The following is a 20839-nucleotide window of genomic DNA, read 5'->3' on the forward strand; positions in this document are numbered from 1 at the left end:
TTCAAGTTCCACCAATCACAGCACGTTAGTGAAATTGAGATTGTGATGCTTTTATAAGCCAGTCATAGCTCATGTCACGTGATCTCGACAGCCGATGACAGCAGATCTTCAGAGCACGTGATGTAGTCAGCCAATAGTAACATCACTGTTAAAAAGCGTGAACACAAAAATAGGAAAAATTAATGGTTTAAATTAATGTATGTCGTGTAGCTACAAGAAAAGCTAAGCTTTCACGTATAGTATTTGTCTTTTTTGTGTGTGTTACACTTTAAGATACATCATGCAAATGTGCCAGCAAAATTTTAAATAATGGCATAAATGTCTGGTCTTCAAAGTGTTAAGCTTTAATTGAGACTCAAAATCTCTGTCATTTAAAAAATTCAAAGAAAATTCTTGTACTTAACAAATTCACCTTGCATAAAATTAAATTTACTTCGAACGTAACGCTTTTCAAACCTCCATTCGCAATATTTTCCCACGACCTGTTAGAATTCATTTCACCAATTACCAAACAACACCAGAAAGCAGGTGTTACTACCCATGCGCAAATACAACCACGTAGGAAGCCCATATGTTCGTATGTACGAGGATTGGAACTTTAGTAGTGGCAACTATTTATTTACAGCTCGTACAAAATAGATACATGTTTCAAAGTTTTACTGACCTTCAAAGTAGTCACCAGCATTGTGTATAACCAGTTGCCAGCAATGTGGAAGTCGTAGGAGACTCTTAGCAGTGCCAGTCGTGGTCACAGTTCGAGCGGCGTGGTCTATTGCCTGACGAATTTTTAACAGTTCTGAAGTGAATGCCGTGAAGTGCTTCCTTCAGTTTAGAAATCAAGCTGAAGTTACAAGGGCTTAAGTCAGGGGAGTGCAGTAGGTGGTGTACCACTTAGCAGCCCCGTCAGCAAAACAATCAGTAACAGGTTGCAACGTACATGCTTGAGGGTTCTCCTGCAAAATGATGGTCAGATTCTGCAGAAAGTGTCATCACTTCTGTCTCTACGCTGTTCATTTTTGGAACACAACCTATGACCAGTTTAGAGACAGAAGTGAAACTAAACTGAAGAAAACAATTCATGGTGTTTGCTTCAGAACTGCTACAAATTCGTCGGGCAATAGACCGCACTGCTCGAACTGTCAACACATCTGGCACTGCTAAGAGTATCCTACGACTTCCACATCACTGGCAACGGGTTATACACAATGCTGGTGACTACTTTGAAGGTCAGTAAAACTTTGAAACACATATCTATTTTGTACAAGCTATAAATAAATGGTTGCCACTATTAAAGTTCCAAGCCTCATATACAGCATTAACAGATCTTGCATAGCATTGAGAGATCTTACATTACCTCATAGACGAAACAGGACATCAGATGATACACTGAGAACATCTGAATTTCATAAATAACACTAAAATGCATAATCCAACTTAAAGTGCATATTCGTGTGTCCAGATTCACAAAGATGTAGGTCCCAACCTGATATTCAGCTTTTTGGGATGCAAATTTTCTTGGGGTACCGGTACTGTATCATCTTATGTTTGCTTCTTTACTATGGCGTAATGCCATACGTGCAGAAAGATGAAAACCTGTATTTGAAATTTAGCAAACAGTTGAAACTAGCCAATGGTGTGGAATGAAACACTTCATTTCAAATAAATTTACTGCTCTGCGAAAAAGACTAATAAAAGGCAAATTTCTTTAGCAGACCAACAAAAATAACTTCATTGTTCTGTAAGGCAACTAACGCTTGATTACAAAAAATGTGGAAATAAAATAATATCAGAAAACTGAAACTAATAACATATATTTTAGCATTCCATAATTATGTGAATTTTTGTTTTTCACTTCCTAGCTCCTGGCCACAGAATTATATTTTGTTTTCATTTGAAACGAGAGCTGTAAATAAAGAGTAAACAGCAAAATTACTAAAAGTGGAGACTATTACCCGTCTCCACTACAACTCAGACTGCTCTGTGCATGTGTGAATCTGACAGCTTGGGCATGCCAGAAAAATTTTGCCAGGTAGCATCTGGCTGCTTTTTGCTACTGCTGATACATCTAACACTCCTAACAGTCACACTTCAAGTAGGCAGAAGCAGTAGAAGGTACTGCTCACATGTGACTCAACAGCGCATAGGCAAGAGCCCGTTAGTAACTCTTCAAACGAACCTGATGTGAACAGTTGTGACATCACGGTCAGCGGAAGCAGTATGTTCTTATGAAGAATTGCATAGTCTTCGTCCAAAAGCCTTTGAACATTTCGCTGTTGGAAGACACTTGTGTGTGCACTGTATTTCATTGTTGTAAATAGCACAGTCCCTTTGCAACTTAAGTTCTATTTTGATCTTTTTGTCTCGTTTATGTTTTAGGGCCGCAGTATTGTTCTGCAGTGGCGAGATACAGTAACATTCTTCGTCAGACTATCAGTTCTTACCAGTCAAAATCACAAAAATTTAAAAGAAAACTAAAACAATGAAAAATTCCTGCAATTCTAAAAAATTTTTGGGTTTTTCCCAGTTTTCCTGGTTGTCCCAGGGCGTATACACCCTACATTAGGCGATGCAACAGTATTGCCCAATAAGCTGTTTGAAACTGTAAACTACATCACGGAATGACAGCTATCACCCTACTCTGGATGGATGGCAGCCGCCAGCACAACTGCTGTTCACCCACGACTCCTGCCCCCACCCAGGTCCCCACACATGTGACTTCAATCACACCACCTGCTGCTAATGACCGTTTGACCAGCAGAAAGGATCGCAACCTCTACCCGATTCTGATATCTGAGGTGGCAGTACGTAACGCAAGCGTTGCCTGCCTATACCCGACACACTTACTGCCAGGCACTGACCGCCCACCACCCATGTGATGCCGGCCCTGCTGGAATAGTTCTAACTGCTCCTCTGACGACCACCGTACAACCAGAGATTTGGTGAAAACGCTGACAACTGCAGACCCCAAACCCTGGCAGCCACCTGAAGTAGGTGCACCGAGTTGCTGTACCACTTCACAGTGCCCATTCATACATGATTTGAATGATGCTAGTTCTCCTGTCTACTACCTCATCGACACTGGGTCCGGCTTATTCGTATTTTCCCATTCCTAAATCATGGCCCCTCTTCCCTCCCCATAAATGCTGCCAACAGTTTAGCCATCCCTACATACAGGATGCATACCCCCTTGCTCAATTTAGGCCTTCAACACGAATTTCCGTGGACCTTCACAGTCATGGGCATTACCGACCTCATTCTAGGCTCTGACTTCCTGTCATTACTGTCCATTGGCTGACATAGTGAAATGTTGCTCAGTCAATAGCACCTCCAGTATGTTCCTCTGCCCTCTCCAGGAGACACCACCTTGACAAAGCACTGTCTGTGCGGATGGAGAGGCTTGCATATCCGTGTGAAGCTGAGGGCTATGCTGAAGGTTGAGGACCTACTGCTGGAAAGGCCTTAGCTGCTGGATCAGACTAAGAGTGTCCCACAACGTCCTGTCTTCTTTATCCACTCATAGTCCTTACCCAATTCCCTTTCCCAAACCAAGGTGTTATGCGATCTGTGCTGAGGGGTACTTGGCACATGGGAAGATGTGTTGCAAATGGAGCCTCAGGGATACCGGGCGACCTCCCTAAGTAAGTAGCCTTACACTGCGTGGGGTTTTCATGATGTGGACCGTGTAGATCCCCGAATCTCATGGGACCAAGATGGACATGACAAAAGAAAATAAATTAAAACAAACTGAGGGGCAAACTGAGACCTCAGACACCCAAACATTGGGGTCAGGATCAATGGAATGCACTCCCACTATTGAATCAAGGTCTAGACCTGAGCCGGAAGTGGGAACTGTAACTGAAAAGTTGAACCAGATTAAGATTAGAGCCTTGTCTGGGGCCCAGAAGAGGAAACTCCTCAGGGAACAAAGACAAAAGGAAGGGAAAGAATGGCTTCCCAAACACAAGTGGAAGGAATTAAAAGGGGCTTGAGCCCAAGACCCCCAAGAAAAACTGTCTCAGGTTGAAGGGGATACGCAGAACCCCACAACGTCAAAGACAGGTAACAAGAGGATAAGGGAGAAATCTAAGATTCCCTCCTCCCTGGGTAAGTGAGCCCAGAAAAAGTCGAGGCAAGAGATAGGGAAACAGACCTACAGTACTGCAGTCTCAGTTTTTAAGATGGCAGTTATCCAGGGAGGCTATCCACTGGTAGGCATCACCTCACAGCAGGAGGAACTCGTACAGATGGCCCTCTTTGGAAAGATTGGGGGAGGGGGGGGGGGGGGGGCACTCGTCCAGGACCCAACTTCAGAAGGGTCTATCTAGATTGTGGGGTCCTCATTTTTGTCTGTGGCTTAAGGACAAGGTGCCCATGATATCTCCATGGGAGGATGTGAAGCTGCTGGTCAAGACGGCAGTGGAGCTTCTTAAGACCGCATGGGTATCAATATGGGTACCGAAGATCCTTAAGGATGTCTCTCCAAAGACTGTTTGAGAGAATAAGGATCCAGAACCCAAAAGTCTCAACATAGGACTGGAGAGTAATCAACCGGAAGGCTGTACCGGAAGGACAAACCGTAGTGGTGTAGGTTGGAGAGAAGTCCCTGAAGGCGATGTGAGAACAAGACCTGAAATTGCTTTTAGGGTTCTTGCAAGTCACCGTCAGGGTAATCAAAGACCTCAAAGGCAATGATGGCAGCAAAACGGAGACTGGAGGTGCTGCAGATTAATCTGCAGCACAGCAAAGGGGCCACTGCTGCCATGAACCACTGCCTAGGGATATAGGAAGTAGATGTGGCCCTGATACAAGAACCCTACTTATATAAAGGGGGTGTATCAGGCCTCAGTGGCACTGGAGGTAAGCTAATTTATGCTAGAAATCTAAGAAACTCCAGAACAAGCACCTATGTAAGAAATGAAATTTCTTTCATGCCAATGATGGATTTCTGCTCCAGGGACCTAGTGACCATCAGTATGCAGCAACGTGAGGAAGGTATCACGAGGGAAATTGTTTTGGCATCCCTTCCTTATGAAAACAGCTCTCCTCCTCCTCTGGAGGTGAAGAGACTGACAGAAGCTTGCCATCGGCAAGGTAACCAACTGTTGGTTGGATGTGATGCCAATGCCCACAACTTCGTGTCGGGCAGCAAGAACACCAATAGTAGAGGTGAGTACCTTCTTGAATTCCTCTTGTCTAACAGCTTGGAGGTCCTGTATAGGGGCAATGAACCTACATTCAGGAATAGCAGAAGGGAAGAAGTAACCGACATAACTTTTGGCTCTATTATGATGGGCAGCTATGTCAAACAATGGCGTGTGGCATCAGAGCCATCCTCACACAAGACCACATGTACATTAAATTCAAAGTTGAAATGGGAATCAGGCAGACCACGGCCTATAGGAGTCCCAGGAAAACAGACTGGGAGACATATAGGAGGGACCTTGACTTAAGCTTATCATAAAATAAAACCTCAATAAGGAATCCAGTAGAGTTTGAGGAAGTAGCAGAGGTCGTTACCTCTGCCACAGTGACCTCATACCAGGACAACTGTACAATCACTAAGAAGTGCACTTATAGGAGTGTGTCTTGGTGGAACAATAACTTGGAAACACAAGGAAACAGATACAAAGACTGTTTAACCTTGCGAGACATGGAGGACAATGCGGAAAATATCGTGAGGCCCTTGTCAACTACAACCTTGCAATTAGACAAGCAATCCTGGAAGGCATTCTATGAGGACGTGGAGAGCATGGCTGCTCAAGCCAGACTTCACAGAATCCTCACTAGAGTACCAACTAATCCAAGAGGTACGTTGAGGAAAGAGGATGGGGAATATACAAAGACAGCACATGAGATGCTGGAACTGCTCCTCAAAACTCACTTTCCTACCAATCAGTCTGTCCTCCTCCATTCTTAAAATGCTGGAAAAACTGGTTAATGTACATGTTGGGGAGAGGAGGCTAATTATGGACACTCTACATTTAAACCAACACACATATCAACCAGGTAAATCATGTAAGACAGCTCTCCATCAACTCATTGGGAGGGTGGAGAAAGCACCTCACTTTCAAGAAATAGCCCTCTGCATCTTCCTGGACATCGAGGGAGCCTTCAGTAACACAACCTTCAATTACATGGTAAGGGCAGCAGAGGTGCATGACCTAGGGACCATTATATGTAAGTGGTCTAGGGCCATGTTTAGTGGAGGGAAGGGAGAGGGTACCATGATGAATGAAAAGATAGTAATTAACACCACTAGAGGTTGTCCACAAGGAGGAGTTCTGTCCCCTTCATTGTGAAATCTAGTGGTGAACGAACTCACTGAGGAACTAAATTCCACACAACGCTTTTGCCAAGGATACGCAGATGACCTTGTCACAGTAATACTTGGCAAATTTACTGACACAGTTAGAAATATGACACAGGATGCATAGACATTGTGCAAGACTGGTGCATTAAACAGGATCTAAGGGTTAATCCTAAGAAGACTTCTGTTGTGCCATTGTCGAAGAGGCATATCCAACACTCAAGCTGGAATCTGAAGCTCTTCGACGAAACTCTACCTGTGAAGGGATCGTGAAATATCTAGGGGTAGCCTTAGATGAGAAACTAACATGGACCCCTTATATTAAGAACATCTGCTCCAAGGCGAAAGGTACTCTAGTGAGTACCAGAAGGGCTTGTGGCAAAAACTGGGGCCTAACCCCCAGGGGTATGCACTGGATATACACCACAGTGGTTAGACCTAGGATTTCCTACAAGCCCATAGTGTGGTAGAAGAAGGTAGAACAGCAGGTTGCAGCTAAGGAGCTTGCTAAGGTGCAGAGACTGGCCTGCTTAGCCATAACAGGCAGAATTAGCAGCACACCAACTGCTGGGATGGAAGCCATGCTGGACATACCCCCACTACACCTTTGGGTCAAGATGGAGGCAGCAGCTGATGCATACAGACTTAAAACTGATAAAAACTGGATCTCATTGGCGTATCCAGAATCACACACTAAGACAGTGAGTGAGGTAAATATAGGAATGGCTGGGGTAATGCTGGCTGACTATATAACAACTCCAAACTGTTTCAACAAGCCTTACAATATAATAAATAATTGGAAGCAGGGAGCAATGGGAAAAAACAGTTCGACACTGTATGGGGGACACTGTTTGTTTCACCGATGGGTCGAAATCAGACCAAGGTGCTGGGACAGGGGTGTTCAGGGTTCAGCCAAGACTGGAGGGCATCATCTCTCTAAGAAAACTGGCCTCAGTATTCCAAGCTGAAATTACTGCAATCAGGGCATGTGTGGAGGAGAATATGCATCAGTGCTACAATGACTGTAGCATCTACATCTATTCAGCCAGCCAGGCAGCCCTGAAATCATTGGCAGCTCCTGCAACGAGATCTAAGATTGTTGCAGAATGCCACAGGGCTCTGGTGGAGCTAGGGGGATGCAATAGGATAAACCTAGTGTGGGTCCCTGGCCACTCAGGGATCTGTGGCAATGAACAAGCTGACAGATTGACCATGTTGGGGCAACAACTCCAGTCATTGAACCAGAACCTGACCTGACAATCACCAAGGCTACGATGAAACTAGAATTACGAAACTGGCTTAGGAAACATCAAGTAGAATACTATAAACAAAAACATGGTAAGGTAATGATGCCTAGGCCGTGTTTTAAAAGAAGCTCTGTAATCCTGGGATTGAACAGGAAAGAGATGAAACTCATGACCGGACTGATGACTGGCCATGGGAATTTCAAAAACACCTACATACAATGGGTATAACAGAAGAAGACCCTAAATGTAGGATCTGTGATGAGAGTGAAAAAACTGCATCACACCTAATCTTCGAATGCATGGCATTGTACAGCAAGATATACAGAATTTTTGAGACAACTAGACCTGAAGAAATTTTGTCTAACAAAAAACTGGTAAAGGGACTCCTTGCACTATTTAAGGGCATTGGTTGGCTATACTAGATATACAGGGAGTGATACTGCACAATAAACTCGGTTTTGGTGTGGGTTGGACCAAAGCTGTTTTAGCTTCCCTGTCAAAATCAAATCAATGTTCCTCTGCTGCAGCTCCCATTCCACCACATGTTTTGCCATGAAATAGCTGGCAATTTCAGGGCCATATGCTCAGCTCCTTGCTGAATTCCCCTCCTCACCCAGCCATCTGATGCCTCCTGGAATGTTCAGCATGACACTGTGGATTAAACCATCACCACCCATGGGCCCTGGTTTTCTGCCACACCCACTCTCTCCCCATTCACAAGCACAAAATTACACAAAGGGAGTTCGAAGAGCTACTCACCACCAGCATACTTCACCCTTCCAAAAGCCCTTGGACCTAAGCATCTCACCTCGCTCCCAACAGTTCCTGGCACCCTTGCAGTGATTACCACAGACTCAATGCCCACACCATTCCTGACCATTATCCTGTCTCACTCATCTGTACCTACAATGACGCCATCTTGGGAACTACTATCTTTAATAAAATAGATTGCACTAAAGCCTACACATGAACTCCAGTCCCCCAGGCGGACACTGAGAAAACAGCCATAATTACACCTTTCAGCCTGTTTGAGAGTGCACTCATGACATTCGGCCTCTGCAGTGCTGCACAAACTTGGCAGCGATTTTTGGACAACATTCTGCAGGGCACACCAACCTGCTCTGCCTACTTTGATGATATACTCATCAACTCCTGGGACCATACTGACCACCACCAACCGCTACACAAACTTTCTTCTCACCTGCAGAAAGCTGGAGTGATTCTCGACATCGTAAAATTCATTTTCAGGGCGAGCGAGGTCAAATTTCTCAGATACTTAGTCCCTGCCACCGGCTCCTGCCCACTACCTGGAACAGTACAGGAAGTAGTGAACGTTCCACACCCTACTGCCTTCAAAGGTTCCGGCGTTACATTGGCATGGTCAATTTTTTCCGTCAAGATCCTAAGGATACTGCTACCACCCAAGAGCCCCTTACTACAGCACTCTGTGGTGATAAAAACAAAGGGAACAAACTGGTCCCTTGGACCCACACCATGATCAACAGCTTTGAAAAAATAAAAAGGGACCTCACTATTGGGGGTCTGTTGGCCCACCCCACCCAAGTGACACCTGCGCAATATTGGCAGATGTGGGCCAGACAGCTATTGGGGCCATCCTACAGCAATGCATGGATGTTTGGCAACCGCTCATGTTCTTTTTGTTTAAGATCTCCAGTGCACAATGTCACTGGAGCACATAAAACCAAATGCTGCTTGCAGTCCATGAAGCCATCCAGTGTTCCCGACCTTGAAATCAGGGGCGCATTTTTACAATCTTTACATATCACCACCCCCTTGCCTTCGGTTTCTACAGGAAAAACATACGCCAGATCTCACCCTCACAGTTTAGGCTACAGGAGTACATTTCATTACTGACATCTACCATGTTGCCAGCATTAATAACATTGTAGCAGATTACCTTAGCCACTCCTGCACCATCACCCAACACTTAGGTTACAATGCCCTGGTCGCTGCTCGAGAGGGAGACCTGGACCTAACACTCACCCTTCAGAATGCTGACTCTAGCCTCAATCTTCAGCTAAGATATATACCCACCTCCTACCATAAAATTTTGTGACATTCTCATGGATTTTTCACAACCTGGCACTTCTAGTGATCACACCTGGCCTTTTCTCCCACTCACCTACCAAAAATAGCATTTGAGCATGTCTGTAGCTTCACACTACCAGGTATCTGCACTTCTGCCATCATTATGAAACAAAGTTTTGTCTGCTGGGCATTCAATGTGATGGCAGCAATTGGTCCCAGTTCTGTATACCATGCCAGCATGCCAAGGCTGGATGGCAAATTCAGTACCCCACGGTTGCCTTTCCCCTCATACATCATCAGTTCATTCACGTACACTTCAACATTGTCAGCCCACTACCCTCCCCCTTGGTTGTCAATATCTGTGAACAATTACTGACCGATTTATGTACTGGCCAGAGACCATCTCCCTATCTGACATTTCAGCCAAAATTGTGGCTTTAGCCTTCATTCAGACCTGGGTCTCCCACTTTGGATGGCCCCATGACATCAATACGGATCTTGGGTGCCAGTTCATCTCCGCCTGCTTCCAATCTCTGACAGCCACCTGTGGCTCTAATTTCCAGCAAACCACCAGCTCCCACCCTGCAGATAATGGCATGGTGGAGCGATTCCTCCATACACTTAAAGCCACCCTTACATGTTATTCTTCTGCATGGTCTGCTGCCCTACTCTGCTGCCCTACCCCTGGTACTTCTAAGCCTGTGGTTTGCACATAAAACTGACCTACAAACTACTGCTGCTGAGATTGTGTACGGACGTACCCATCATTCCCGGTGATTTTTTGGAAGCAACCCCATTTCCTCCTGCGGCATCATGCCAGGTTATCCTTAATTAGTTCCAAACACCCCTCTGCACTGTTGGCACAAGTGTTTTCCTCTCAGAGGGGGGAAATGTGTGGCGACTCCTTCCACTCACCACGACTTGTAGCAGCGATGATGTACTGCGCTGACCAAAAACCAGCAACCAGCAAAGCTTCTGCTAGCAAAGGTACCACCACACCTCCCAAGCACCCTAGCTGCTCACTTTCACGGCAGGTAGACCTCCGAGTGCCATATTCTCCATGGGCCATACACACCAAACTGTCATGCAACCAGCCTCTGCTTCCACTTCTATTAGGTAACATCTGGCTGTGCTCTCAGCAACCTGCCCTGGACAATGCCATGTGGTTCATATCATTAGCTGCATTCACGTTTCATGGTTTCCTGTAGTCCAGTTAACAAGTGCTACCGTGTCTTTCACATTGCCTTCCCGAGCTGCATTTCTTCAAGGGACTTCCTTTGACTGCGGCTGTACAAAGTCTGATGCCAGATGCCCAGTTCATCCCCCCCTGTTATCAGCACCTGGATTACTGAGTGCAGTGTAGTTTACTTCAGTGGGTGCCAGAAGTACCAGTCAGGTTTATTACCATTTCATCCCCAGCCATTTTGGCACCCCTTTACCGCCAAGCGCACCACTGAAATTAGTTTTCTCCCTGACTGTACTGGCTTCCTTGAGTGCCAGTTGAGTCCGTATTACTCTCAAACTTCCCCTTTTTTTCCATGAATACATAGGACTTATGTACGAGCGTCACTCCAACGAAACCCTGCATTAACATCCCCCTTCTCAGTGCTTACCTTCTCGCACCTCAAGACAACATCAAACAAAATACTGTAAACTGTATAGTAGCTCGCCGCCCTGTTCAAAGACTCCTCCATGAGCTAGGACCCCCTTGATTAAGAGATTGTAACCCACTAAATTTTAGAACCTCACAAACCAGCTCACGTCTCTCTTTCAGAATGTCTCATTATTTATTGTTTGTTCTTACTAATTAGTGGCCCTCCTAAATACATGTTTGCCCTTAGGAGAACAGTCTGTGGTATTAGGTAAATAGTACTAATCAAATTCAGATTAAGGTACCTGCAACATAGGTTCAATTACAGAAAAAAAGTATTTAAATATGCTTGCAATAATAAATAAACAAGCAGACAAATAAGAATCTAAGAATATACCCAACTATTACAGGTACATGGTTTTTATTCATCATGGTTCATGAAATCCTATACAGTTTAGAATGGCCCTTGCAATAGAACAGCCTTAAGCACTTTTTAAACAAGAGTTCATCATCCACTAGATAATTTATGAAGGGAAGGCATTAAAAATCTTACAGCCATTAAAATTGGATCACTGAAATTGACCACACTCAGTTTTGCATGCTCACTGTGGATATCTTCTTTTCTTCTAGATCATGACTGTCATACGCACTACTGGGTATTTAAAAAAAACTTCTCTCTTACAAAACAGATAAGTGGCAATATATGTTGTGTAACAGATGTTACTTTGAGGCCCTTGAAAAGATTTCTGCATGAGGTTGAAGGGTGGATCCCCCCCCCCCCCCATAATTGTTTCTGTTTACACAGTACATTTTTAGCCAATGCCAGATTTCTGCAAAAGACTATTCCAGGGGCCATAATGGCATGAAAATAACCACAATTGGCTGCTTTATTAATTTCTATATTTCTATATGAGCAAACAATGTGTAAAGCACATGTTAAAGGAAACAATCCTTTGCACACATCCAGCATGTGAATGGTCAGTTTAGTTAGCTATCAATATGTAATTCCAGGTATTTTAAGTATCCACCCTTGTTTGTTTGCTGGTTGTCATGTTTTTCTCCTATTTCTTTATCCTTAAAGGTTGTGTGAAACTGAATAAAGATTATTTCACTGTAATTAATAGACTGACCATTTGTGTTAAACAAGTTCACAATACTCATAAGAAATTTATCATCTGAAACGTCAAGTTTATTTAATGAATCATCAGTAACATCTTAGTGTCACCAACAAAGATGATAAATTTACAATATTCTGTATAAAGAGGTAGGTTTTTAATAAAAATAACAAAAAGCAGGTGACCTATAACTGAGCCCTGAGGCACTTCACCTGTGGTGGTACCCCGTTATGATGAAGCTGGAACACCTTCTCCACTATCCAATAGATCTTTCTGCTTTCTTTTAGAAAAGTATGAATCAAGCAACTATCATGCTGCACCACTGGTACCTAGATACTTAGTTTTGTTTAATAACATTGATGATGGATACAGTCAAAAGCTTTTGTTAGGGTACAAAATATTTCAGCCATCTTCAATTTTTTATTGTAGACACCAGACAGGTTGCCAGCAAATGCAAATGTTTCATTTTCTGTTTCTGAAATACAAACTTATGTTTGGTGATTATACTATGACCCCCAAGGTGTTTAATACTCCTGGCATGCATTAGTTTCTCTAAAACGTTGTAAAATTCATGAGCAGTGAGATTGGCCAACAGTCAGCAGTATCTGCCTTCTTCTTCTTCTTCTTCTTCTTCTTCTTCCGCACTACAGCCCTTGGTGGGCCTTGGCCTTCTCAACAATCTTCCTCCATATCTCTCTGTTCTCAGCTTTTTTCTTCCATCCACAAATCCCTATCTTAGCAAAGTCAGCCAGCACATTGTCCATCCAGCTAGCTCTTGGTCTACCATTCCTTCTGTTGGAATACAATCTGGCATTCATTATTCATTTTGGCATCCTGTCTTCCATCATCCTCTCCATATGTCCTAACCAATGTATTCTTTGAGACTTGATAAATTTCACTATATCCCTCCCTTGTATAAGTTCTTGTATTGCATAGTTGTATCCCACTCTCCAGCCTTCTGCCTCTCTCCAGACCCATAGATTTTTCTTAAGACTTTCCTTTCAAATGCCCTCAGGCTGTTACTGTCTGCTTCTGTCATTGCCCACGTTTCTGATCCGTATGTGGCAACAGGTTGCACAAGGGAATAGTATACACTCAGTTTAGTTGTTCTTGTAATTAGAGAGTTATTGAGTATCTTTAGGTTTGCATAATAGGTTTTGTTTCCTGCTTGTATCCTTTCTCTTATACATCGTCTCATACTATTATCATTGCTTAGGAGGACACCTAAATAATAGAAGCATCTAACAGCTTTGAAGCATTTATCAGCAATCTTCAGGTCTTGTGGTGTCTTCTAGCTACAGAATTGGACAGAACCATATATTTTGTCTTGCTTTCATTTACAATAAGTCCAATTTTTGTTCCTTCTGCTTCCATTTGTCCATATACTTCTTTAAGCAATGTTAGATCCCTTGTCATGACGGCAATATCATCTGCATATGCACATATCTGACTGGACTTCATCATTATGGTTCCTCTTTTATCTACTTTTTGTATGATATTATGCAGTACTAAGTTAAACAGCATTGCAGAGAGGCCATCACCCTGTTTCACTCCATCCTAAAAGTCAAACTGCCGGGTCACTCTGTTATTCACTTTCAGTTTTGCTTTTGTGTCATTCATTGTTAGCACAATTAACCTTCTCAGTTCATCACAGATGCCAAATTCTTTCAGCCCATTATACAACGCTGATCTATTAATACTAGCAAAAACTTATTTAAAGTCAACGAATAGGAAGTGAAGATCTATATCACATTCATGAAATTTTTCAGTTATTTGTCTAACAACAAACTGGTCTAATGTACCTCCGTTTGGTCGAAATCCACACTGGATTCTCCGAGCATTTTTTCGGTGCATTTCTTTATTCTTTTGTTCAGCACTCCAGAGAAAATCTTATATACCATATTCAGTAGGGTTATGCTTCTATAGTTTTCACAATTGAGATTTTCTCCTTTCTTATATATTGGACATATTATTCCAGTCTTCCACTCCTCCGGCATGCTTTCATTTACCCATATGTTCTTTATTAGTTAAAATATTTCATGTCTTAGAGGTTGCATACCTGATTTTATTAGTTCTGACATGATTCCATCTTCACTGGGTGCATGGTTATTTTTTTTAGTTTATTTACCACCATTTCCACTTCCAGCATTGACAGGTTTTGTGCCTCATCCCCTTCAATTTCTCTTGCCTCTGTGTTCTCTTCCTGTTTCTGTGTGCCTCTTGGGGCCTGACCTGAGTTTTTGTTGAGCATATATTCAAAGTATTCTGCCCACCTCTGCATTATTTCTTGTTCATCTCTTGTTATCTTGCCATTTCTGTTTTTGCATGCATTTTGTTTGGGTTGAAATTTTTTTCTCATCTTTCACATGGCATGATAGAATTTCTTAGTTTCATTCTGTTCCTTTAATTCTTCTTTGATTTCAGTCATTCCTTGTCTTTTTCTTGCATATTCTTTGGGTATTGGATCTTAATTCTTTGTACATCTCCTGCCTATATATTGGTTTCACAACTGCATGCTCAAGCCTTTCATGAACTATTTCATGTTTAAGTGATGCATCACAAATACGGCACACTTTTAACAGCTTATTAGATATGTAGTCAACTCTAGCAAAGTTTGTAGTTTCTAGAGATTTAATGATTCTTTCACTTCCCCATATAATGACTATTGTTATATGAATATGATGTACTGTACTATGTAAACTGGCTTTCATGGCTTAATTTATGGAGCCTCATGATCCTGTTTGTTCCGATATTATCAAAAAAGTTTGCCGAGTATATCAGCAACTTTTTTTTTTCCTTTTTTTTTGTCCCTAACAAGATGAACCCTCACTTTTTATTTGGATATTTTCTCTACAAGCTGCACTTACCAGTTTCCTTCTGTACGAAATCCCAGATAGTTTTTACTTTACTGTTTGTGTTATCAACTTCTGCCATCGTGAACATGTTTTCCAATGCCTGTATGGTCCTATTAGGGATTCTATTGTCCAGTTTCTAATATCTAATCATATTGGAAGAATTTGATTTCTTGGCTACTGCATAAATCTCCCTTTTGTTCCACAAGAAATTTTGATGACTTTAATCATCCAAGGCATTTACCCTGACTTAAACACATTTTCTCTAATTACCTTTTTAGAAAATATTTTTTAACACAGATGTGTAAGATAATTAATTAATATATTAAATTTGGAGTTAACATCAACAGAACGATAGACAGGAGACTACTCCACAAGCTGGAGATGATGATTCAAGTTTTACATAGTGTGGGTGTTTATAATACCCAAATTTTCCCAAATGAAATTTACTTTTCTCTTCTCATTTACTTGGTTTATGGTGAGGAAACGTCCATCATGATCAGAGGGGCGATTTAGAGTACTTTCGACAGTTATATTATTATATCTATCCTTATCTATAACCGTGTTAGCTACTAAAGTACCATACTGGAACTGGCTATTACTTTACTTAGAGAGTCTATCATTGAAGTTTTAAGAGCACAGGTGTTCATGGTGTATGAGGTTTGTAATATCTGTTAAGAAGTTCATATTAAGTTACCCGTTGCAATAAATGAAATAGTTTTTCTAGACAAGTGTGATAAGAATGATACACTGCATGTTAGAAAATCATTACAATTTCCAGCTGGTACCCTGCAAATCGAGAACACAACTGTCGCAGTATCTGCTGTTATCTCGATGCCACACACCTCACAGTAGTGGTCAGCACAGTTTTTCCTTTAATCTACAGATCTTCATACTATATTATTTCTAGCAAAAATTGCAACTTCACCAATTCCCTATATTATATCTTCAATAATAAGCAGCTAAACTAAAGTTTTCAGTCTGTAAAATGTGAATTCTGTTTGTAGTATTATGATCAGAAACATAGTACATCAAGTTCACTTCCACATTCTTCATCTTTTAGATGTATTACCATTCTGCTTCTGGTACTTGAGGCTCCTTTTGAATACACAATGGAGATCATTTGGCACCCCCACCCCCTGGAGCTCACACCATCTGCTAATGTAATGTGGCCCCTACTAGTGGACTCAACATCAAATAGCAAGGCTTAGTAGTAGAGGCTTATAGGCAGTTGTAAGATGATTCTTATCAAAACTAATGGATGGCTAATATGACACTCAGATTCCTATCAGTTAAATATTAAGCTGTCCATTAGGACAAATGGCCACTGTCAAACCATAGCCAAGAGAAAACTAGACAACTCTGTGGCATAACATGCTGCTGAACATAACATGCTTGATTTCAATGGCTTCTTCACTACCTGAGCCATCTGGATCCTCCCCTCCATCACCAGCTTCTCTGAACTGTGCAGATGGTAGTTACCCTTACATTAATCATCCCAACCTCAAATAATGGTAACATACTGTCTACACACCCTCCACCCAACAGTTTCCACCCCCCGCCCCCCAGTCTCTAGCCTATCATCTTTCCACATTCTCATCTCCCACCCTCTTTGTTTGCTGCCGTCTGCCAATGCACCCACCCATCTCTCCCTGCTCCTCTCCTTTTTTGCTCCATTTTCCTCGCCTCCCTGCCCCATAACCTCCTGACACTGCGCCCGCTGGCATTCTAGTTCCTGCACACTTCACCTGACAGCGCTCCTCTCTCTCCCCCCACCTGTACACTGCTATCTGTTTCCCTTCCCCGCCCCCTCCAGATTGCTATTTCCAATCCATGTGATAGTTGCATCCTGGCATGAGCTGCCGGAGTTGGCAGTTGTGTGCATGAGATGTGGTTCCTTGTGTAAATGAACGGGTTGTGTTTCCCTTTTTCTGACAAAGGCTGTGGCCGAAAGCTTATGTGTATGTGTCTTTTAATTGTAGCGGTCTGCAACATAAATTGACATCTTTACTATAAGTAGCAATCTATCTTTTCCTATATTCTTGTAAATATTAAGCAAACTATTTACGACTTGTATCATCACTGCCACAGAATTTAGGCTTTCCACACAGAATGTTGTGATTTAAGCAGCCACATACTCTGACACACCGCAGAAAAATTCAGTTGTTGAAATTTTATCATTTAAATATTTCATTACACGGATGATGAATTGATAGAGGGCATTTTCAGTGGAAAGGGGCCCTTACAGATCAAGAGCTGTTTCTGATGGGAAAACCCTGCAGCAACACTACCTCCATATAGCTCCCAATATGCACTGCCCTGTGAACTGAACATGACCTCTGGTACCATGTATATTAGTTGAACCCGTGGTTACCAAGACAACTTGTCACAATCTGTACAATTACATACTAAAAAAGCTGTGATAAAATAAAACCAGTTCATAATGAAGATAAATAGTGACAAGCGTTAACTGGAGAACCATTCAAAATGTCTACATCAGCACCTCACCATATAGTGGAAATGCTGAGTCATACACAGGCACAACAAAAGACTGCTAGTGTGTGTGTGTGTGTGTGTGTGTGTGTGTGTGTGTGTGTGTGTGTGTGTGTGTGCTGTCTAATTCAGAAGAAGGCTTTTTGGCTGAAAGCTTACTTGTCAAGCAGTCTTTTTGTTGTGCCTGTCTGCGACTCAACATTCCCTATCTATCCTTTTAATAATATTGTCATTATGCCATCCTGGCTTTTCCATTGTTTGTTTCTGTCAGCTTTCCTCCTCAGATACCATGTATGGCCACTCTTGTCTTTACATTTACTGGTCCTAGAATAAACTAATATTAGTTCATATTGACCTAGCTGTATCCGTTACATTTAAGTTATTTCCAAGTAGTGCTCAGGTCATATAGCAAAAGCGGACACAAAGTTTATAAGTGTCAGGCTTCTCAAAAAGTTTTCACATTACATGCTGCTGCCTAAATTTCTGTACATTAAATTTCAAGAAATTAGACTTACTTGAGAGTGTTTTGCACAAGGAAGCCTGCTACAATACCCATTGTAGTTGGTAAACTTGCAGCACATACTCCCTCGCGTTTCAATGTCTTTTCATCAATGTTGGATGCAACAACAAGAGGTGGTGCACACTGAAAAAGAAGGTTTTATTAAAACTTAATTTTAAAAAATTAAATTTAAATTATGAAACAACAACAGTGAAAGATATTTTTAGGATTTCCAATTGATATGTGAATATTCTTGCTCATATGGTATACATGCAGTAATCTTGGCTGTTTTTTCTTGTCTGAACTCCAATCAAATAGGACAGTTGGCAAAATGTTGTGCATTCTGGTTCCATGACCAAACAGGCTTAAGTTATGATATCATGAAAAATTGAACGATCATATCAAGGTAGAAAATTGTGATCACATAGAAAACCCAACAGGTACACCATTATTTTTAAAATTAATACACTATAGCATAGTACTAGTATACTTGCATATTACTATACAAGTATACTAATACTCCATAAAAAATTGTAGTTCTTATGCTGTGATATTACTTTCCACTGATGATCAGGTACACAGCTCATTAGCACATTGGAAGTAAGAGCACCTTGTCTTTGCCTATCCCTCATGTTACGAAGCAGCAAATAATTTAATTTCCATAATGGCTATAGTTTCTACAAACACAGACCACATTTGTATGTTATCAACCTAAACTGGTGTACCAATGTGTTTTCCATCAGTCCTCAGGGTGTTAAAGGTAAAATTACTGGCCTGACGCACATCATTTTACTAATAGTGACATGAGGACAGAAAACCATGGATTGTGTCATATCTGACACTACAGAGACAGATGTAGAGATGGAGTGTATCCACAAGATAGTCTCAGAGATGGACTTGTATATTCAGTATGAGTATTCACAGCCCCAATATGGGTTGTTTTTGCAGCAAGCCTTGCAAACATAGGAATGGATCATGTGGACCAATCAATGTGCGCCTATCCAGTATAAATCTGCTGACCCTGCAAAACTCCAGGAAAGACCCATGTTTACTGGCATGTGCTTCAAAGCTACACTAACTGAAAAAGACTACGACTAAGATGATTGCTACAGACTTTGACTTGATCTGGTTCCCAGAAAATAATTGTGGAAAAATGATGACACAATGAAATTTTTTGGACAAGTCTCAGTATAAGGGATGGGCATAAAATGGAAACTGGATCCTTCTATCGCCCACCAGACTCATCTCCTGATGTAATCAAAAACTTTAGAGAAAACCTCAGTTCACTTGTACATAAGTTCCACAATCGTACAGTAATCAGTGGTGGAGACTTAAATTATCCAAAAATTAATTGGGAAAATTACAGTTTTGTTAGTGGTGGGCATGATAAGACATCTTATGAAACATTAGTAAATGCCTTCTCTGAAAACTACCTAGAACAGATAAGAACCCCACTCATGATGAAAATATGTTGCACCTAATGGCAGCAAATAGATCTGACCTCTTTGAGAATGTCCACATTGAAACTGGTATCAGTGAACGTTACATGGTTGCAATAAAACAGATTACCAAAGTACAAAGGACAACTAAAACAAGCAGAAAGGTATTTATGTTCAGTTAGTTGGATAAAGGACCAGTAGTGTCATACCTCAATGAGGAACTTGAAACTTTCAGAACAGAGCAGGAGCATGTAGAGGAACTATGGCTTAGGATTAAAAGAATAGTTGACCATGCACTGGATAGATTTGTACCCAGTAGAACAGTTCCTAATGGGAGGGAACCTCCATGGTATACAGTCACTGTAAGGAAACTGCATGACTGGTGTAAAACGAAGTGTAGGGCTGTAGATAGAGAGATGCTGAATGAAATACGTTCGGCTGCCAAGAGAGCAATGTGTGATGCCTTCAATGACTACTGTAGCAGAATGTTGTCAAATGATATTTCACAAAATCCAAAGAAATTCTGGTCATATGTAAAGGCTGTTATTGGCACCAAATTTAGTGTCCAGTCCCTTATGAATGAGACAGGAACTGAAATCGAAGATAGTAAAGCAAAAGCTGAAATGCCCCAGGAGAATTGCCCCAATTTAATCCTCATACCACTGAAAAGATTAATGAAATAAGTATTAGCATAAGTGGTGTTGAGAAGCAGTTGAAATTGTTAAAACTGAGCAAAGCTTCGGGGCCCAATGGAATCCAAATGGCTCTGAGCACTATGGGACTTAACTGCTGATGTCATCAGTCCCCTAGAACTTAGAACTACTTAAACCTAGTTAACCTAAGGACATCACAGACATCCATGCCCGAGGCAGGATTCGAACCTGCGACCATAGCGGTCGCGCGGTTCCAGACTGTAACGCCTAGAACCGCTCGGCCACAGCGGCCGGCCCAAATGGAATCCCTATCACATTTTATTCTGAATCTGTGGCTCAGTTAGCACAACTAACTATAATCTGTCACAGATCCCTCAAACAACAAACCATATCTTGTTGTTGGAAACATGCAAAGGTCACACCCGTCTACAAGAAGGGTAGTAGAGTTGATCCACAAAACTACCATCCAATATCCTTGATATCGATTTGTTGTAAAGTCTTAGAATACATCCTGAGCTCAAACTTAATGAGGTATTTTGAATAGAATGACCTCAATGCCAACCGGCATGGATTTTGAAAACGTTGATCATGTGA

General features: G+C 41.9%; 1 protein-coding gene across 1 annotated transcript in view; it reads right to left on the bottom strand.

The window, feature by feature from the left end:
- Positions 1 to 20839, bottom strand: part of LOC124793832 (ubiquitin-like modifier-activating enzyme 5) — a 122486-nt gene that overhangs the window by 53431 nt on the left and 48216 nt on the right. The window contains exon 5 of the mRNA XM_047258051.1: positions 18170 to 18297. Coding sequence (XP_047114007.1) covers positions 18170 to 18297 — 128 coding nt within the window. The remainder of the gene's footprint in view (positions 1 to 18169; positions 18298 to 20839) is intronic.

This window comes from Schistocerca piceifrons, chromosome 1 (assembly GCF_021461385.2).
Source record: "Schistocerca piceifrons isolate TAMUIC-IGC-003096 chromosome 1, iqSchPice1.1, whole genome shotgun sequence".
In the NCBI taxonomy this organism is placed as follows: Eukaryota; Metazoa; Arthropoda; class Insecta; order Orthoptera; family Acrididae; genus Schistocerca; species Schistocerca piceifrons.